The sequence below is a fragment of the Ceratosolen solmsi genome, unplaced genomic scaffold (genome assembly GCF_000503995.2).
Source record: "Ceratosolen solmsi marchali unplaced genomic scaffold, CerSol_1.0 scaffold11, whole genome shotgun sequence".
NCBI classification, from domain to species: Eukaryota; Metazoa; Arthropoda; class Insecta; order Hymenoptera; family Agaonidae; genus Ceratosolen; species Ceratosolen solmsi.
Window position 1 is genome coordinate 13,074,937 of NW_011948416.1, and position 5,531 is coordinate 13,080,467.

General features: G+C 36.7%; 1 protein-coding gene across 1 annotated transcript in view; it reads left to right on the forward strand.

The window, feature by feature from the left end:
- The window catches only part of Six4 (homeobox protein six4), a 14,167-nt gene extending 10,837 nt beyond the window's left edge, over positions 1-3,330 (forward strand). Inside the window, exon 5 of the mRNA XM_011495931.1 lies at positions 3,013-3,330. Coding sequence (XP_011494233.1) covers positions 3,013-3,206 — 194 coding nt within the window. The 3' untranslated portion in view covers positions 3,207-3,330. The remainder of the gene's footprint in view (positions 1-3,012) is intronic.
- Positions 3,331-5,531: the final 2,201 nt, after the last annotated feature.

The window sequence follows — 5,531 nt, forward strand, 5'->3', positions numbered from 1 at the left end:
ACGAATAGCGGTAGACTTTACTCAACTCCTAGCATTGTTCTGTTCGTTGCCTTGAAATTTCATTAATTTGCTGCTTGAATATTCTTTGAATATTCGTTCGTTAAAGCAACAAGGGCGCATTAACAATTTCATATCGACATTACGACTTGAATAATCAACCGCCCATTTCAGCATCAATTACTCGTTGCGTAGGTATTTCGCGCATTTGGAGATTATTTGCAAACATTTAAGTGTACGTAAAAAATCATCCAAAAATTGTGTCGATCGATCGCTATGATCTCGTAAATAAACTAAGTTTTGCTGACTTATAAATTAAATAACACGACGTATAATCATTGGAAACAGCTATTATTTTATTAATCACACTTTTAAGCACCTGCAAGTCCGTAGTATTATTAATCGACTGGACGTAAATTATAATCCCGTAATGCTCATGGAGATTTTCATTAACAATTACGATAGAGTTAAATATTTCAATAATTCATTTGGCTAATATGAAATTTTGTCAATGTAAGAGTACACACAAGTTATGTACTCGAAAGTGTTTATACTCGAGGCTACATTATTACCGCTTGTTTTTACCAATCCTCCTTCAATGACGCGCATTTTACAGATTTTTTTATTTACGCTTTTAATGTACAGAGGTCATTCAAAAAAAAAAAAAAGGGAAAAAAAGATAATAGTAATGGCATTGACATACAGTAAAAGCGTTCGATTTGTTTTGTATTATATTCCATTCCACGAGCGCCCGCGTGCGTACAGAGAACGAGTGAGAGAGAATAATTTTCGTGAAAGAAGTACCGACGTCTTGCGTTTTGTACTCTGTTTAGAATATTTGGTGGCAACTTGTTACGTTGAGTTTGTTGCTACCGTAGGAGGCACAGATGACGCAAATAATCCAGTACGCTTTAAGTACAATTAATAGTGTTTTCTTATAGTTTACAGCATAAATATGTAGCTTTGCACTTTGAAAATTTATTGTAATTTAGCGAAAGGGAAACTGATGTGAAACTGATAATCATCCTTAACAGTTGGAATTATGATGGATTTTTAAGTATTTTTGAATAAAGATCGATAATTTGTCGACGATCAGTCGGTTCAAATGTAAAACAAAAGATGTCTTCTTAATATAGTTGACAAATATTAATTTTCATGTAAGATTAATAATTTTCTTAATAATAATTATCAATCGGCCATGATATGTGTCAATTGTCTCGTAAGAATGGCAATGCAAAAATTACGAGAAATTTACGAGTTGGCAATGATTTTAATTTATTCTCAAATACAAATTTTATCGAACGATCCAGATAGCATATATAATTTAGAAATTTGTAATTACAATAAATCAACGTGATTTTCTTCAATTATCGGTCGACGGTGTAATAATTACTTCTTTTCAATCGTTGGCTGAAAGATATAATTACTTCTCACACAAGTGAATATCATATTAGATCTAATTAAAATAGAGTTCGCTCATAGCTTTAAAAATCGAATAATCAATTTGAGTTATTATTCATTTAAAAGGCCAACGGCAGCTACTCGTTGAACACCCGCCAACTAGTTTTAAGAAATTTTTACTCCAAGTTATGGTATAGTATGATTATAAAGTAGTTGTAAGTAACACGATGATGCATTCTCATTTTATTTGGTCATTTTAAGTAAATTTTCCCGTACACTATCGGAAACTATCTTACAAAAAACAAAAAACAAACCCACTCAAAGTAAAATTTTGTAAAATTCAGAGCATAATTATATATATGTATATATATATATGTGTGTATAATTATATATATGTATATATATATGTGTATATATTGTTAATAGTAGTGAAGTGAGATACCTACATGCCATAAGCAGAGTGTTGTTGTGTCCAAATGAAATTACACTCGACTAATTTAATCTTAGTCAATTGATCAATGATTAAGAATCGATTGTTTGCACGATCGTAACGTTAGACCAACGTGGAGAATTATATTGAGCAGGTGTCCTGAAATTTTATGTTTGCCCGCAAAATTACAAAAACAGCTTCAATTTCCTTTCTTCGCGAGCATTTTGTAAAATGAAAAAAAAAACGGAGAGACAGAGAAAAAAATCTTGTCCGACTGTTACGGCGCCAAAGCTCGATATGGAATATAATAGATTTTTTTAACGCAATAAAACGCTCAACTTATCTTGGCAGCAAGATTTTAATTGCGAGAGAAAATTTTTAAATAAATCATTCGTTTGTCGACGTGACGCTCATTTTATTTGTGCATAGCACGTTTTTCAGCTTAAATTATCAAGAGAAGCGAGCGACGTCGTAGGTTGCAGTAGTAATACGTTGGAAAATATCATCTAACACATTTTTGTCGACATTCTTACGAAATTAATATTATAAGTATCGATCGCTGTAATCGTTCCTCATATGTATCAGAGATTATTAATCCAACTGCATTATTATGTAATAATAGTACGTTATATTAACGTTTCCATTCCATTTCATTCATTGTTTCCTAGGAAACATGATCATTTTTGCCCGCAAATATTCATTTGCCGAAGAAGGCGCTTATGACGGTGAGGGAGAGGGGGATGGTGGTCGTAGCACAGATGAGATGTTTAACGTAAATGATAAATTTGGGGCTGTTCGAGAAATCGCGTTAAAGATCGACAAAGGGCAAAAAGCGATAGTCGATTAGTTCTGTTTCATTAGTTACATAAAATGCCAATCAGCCAGCGAATTGATAGTATACCAAGGTCATTGTAAGGGGGGAAGTCGTGGAAAACAGAACGTTTGTGTTTCTATAGTAATAGCACAATGTTTGGTGTTCCGGACGGGACCGAGATGAAGACGACAGTCGACGGTCAGGGTGGCGTTGATGGAGGCGACGTTCGCAAAGGGCCCGAGTCGAACGAGCCGAGCCCGCGTCAACGGCCTATCCCCCCCCCCCCCCCCCCCCCCCCCCCCCCCCCCCCCCCCCCACCCCCACCGCATCCCACCATCACTCGACCACGATCTTTCTTTTCTTTTACCAGGGAAGGAGTTGGACCAGAGTCCGGTCTACTATTCGGCCCATTCTAACGTCTCCCATCACCAGTACTATCAGCAAAGTCATCACCACCAGATGATGTCCGGCTCGCACCATCATCACCACCACCATCATCACCACCAACTCGGTATGCCCACCGGCTACGAGAATATGCTGCCCCCGCCCCAGCCTTCCATGTGACCGACGGATTTTGTCGCGCGCGTCGAAGACGAGCACCATTACTGTCGATCCAACGACGACTGCTGCAAGCTCTTATGAGAGGTCCGACATTCAATTCCCGCGGGGCCTCGTTCGAACTTGTACCGCGGAGGTGCCTACCGTCGGATGTGTATTTGGCCTCTCCTCCCCGCTCACCATTGAAGCTTACCGCGGACCGCTCAGCTCAACAAAATCCCACCGCGAACGCTTCTCCTCCACCTCCTCCTTTACCACCTACTCCTCCACCTCCTCCTCCTCCTTCGGCACCTCCTCCTCCTCCACCTCGACCTCCTCCACCCCCTTCACCTCCTTCACCTCCTTCACGGCCTCTTCATTAGAAAAAGTCCGCTAGCGGCCGGGACGTCTCCTTCTTTTTTATCCTTTTGTTATTCGCTTCGTTCGTGCGCGTATGCGTGCTGCTACTACTGCTGCTGCTGCTGCTGCTGCTGCTGCTGCTCGCGTCCTGTCGCCGCTGAATTGACGACAAGACTTGAGAAGTTCAGTCGGGGACTACGTTTGCCAGGTCGAGGGCAGCAGCGACTAGGCAACGACTAGGCAACGACTGGGTAACGACGAGGACGACGAGGACGACGAGGACGACGAGGACGACGAGGTACCGGGCTGCGGTGGTGGCGCATGTCATTCGAGTTGGAGTTCTCTAGCTTTGAAGTCGGAGCTTCGGATTAATAACACTTGTGAAGTAATCGCTATTTCAATATCACGTGTAGACTATCAGATGTCACCTCGATAAGGAGGGCCGTCGTAACATTTTATATATGTGCTCGTTATTAAATTCTATTGAAGAGAGCGAGAGTTTTAGCGCGTGCGTGTGCGTGGAGAGAGAGAGAGAGAGAGAGAGAGAGAGAGAGAGAGAGAGAGAGCGAATACTCGTGTTGCATACGGATGAACAAATAATATGTCCCAACGGGACGAAATCGCTTTGTTTTTATAAAAATAAGCACCCTTCCCCCTCCAGGGTGCGTTGGCTGCCTTATTTCTCATTAGATATTAATTATATTTAGCTTGCGTGGGCAATTTTTTCATATGTTCTATTACTAAATATTTCTAGTTCGAAAGTACGGTGAGAAAATGAGCTTTAACATTTAGGCGGAACAATAATGCATCGGCGTACTACCATATACTACGCGAGTGTCGAATAATCATTATTATCATTATTATTATTATCATTATTATTATCTTAATTACTAGTATTAATATTATCATTATTATTTTGATTATTATTACATTGCTGAGGCGTTAGTTTTTCATATTCGTCAATTTGGAAATACATTCAATAAAACAGTACAAGACGATAAATTGCGCACACACCACAATGAGAGATTGAAATTATCGGATCATCATGAGTATAAATATGACTTTTAAAATCTAATTCGACTCTTACTCAACTATTTTCGCGTTTTTAATTTCATAAATTATACCGCGGGTGTAAATAAGAGCATCATCTACTACTTATAAATCGAATATATATGTATATGATGTAAATGTATAAAATAATAGTATTATGGAAAATTGTGACTGTACATGTATTGTATATAAATATAGAAAAAAAATCAATGTGTATTAAAAAAAAGAAAGATTTATCTTCAACTTATTTTATATACCGTTCACTTAACTATCGCAAGTATTATTTTTTACAATATAAATTAATTATTTCTCATAAATGAAGTTGTTGTTTCATTTATGAAAATTCATTATCATTATTATTTGGCGTTTAAATATATAATAGGAGATTTTATCAGAATTCTGAACATTTTCGACCAAAAACGAAAAAAAAAATAAATAAAAAAGAAAAATTATGTAAATTACTGAATCACAGATAAATATTAATTAACGTTCGTTCAACTTTTGTAATAATAATAATAATATACTTGTAATTTTGTCTTTATAATATACAACCTGTAATTAATCAGATCAAAAATATTGCTGTCATTATTTTTTATTACTGCATAGCTTAAGAATTACGTATGATATAATAAATGTCGAGAGAATAAAAACGATCAATTACAAAAATTACGTATATTTTATTCTGATTAAGACGTACAAACGTTTTAATTTAAAATTAAATAAATGTTTAGACGCGATGTGATGTCATTTACACTGTAATTGTCCATTTCTTTTTTTCTTTTTCTCTTCTTTTTCTCTTCTTTTTTTTCGCGTTATGAACAATATCTAATGTCTTTTAAGGCACTTATAATTGAGAAGGGAATAATTTTTCTGTTTTTCTTTAAAAAGAAACTCCTAAACCTGTTAACTAGAATACCTTCGGCAAACAACAAATTTATCAAC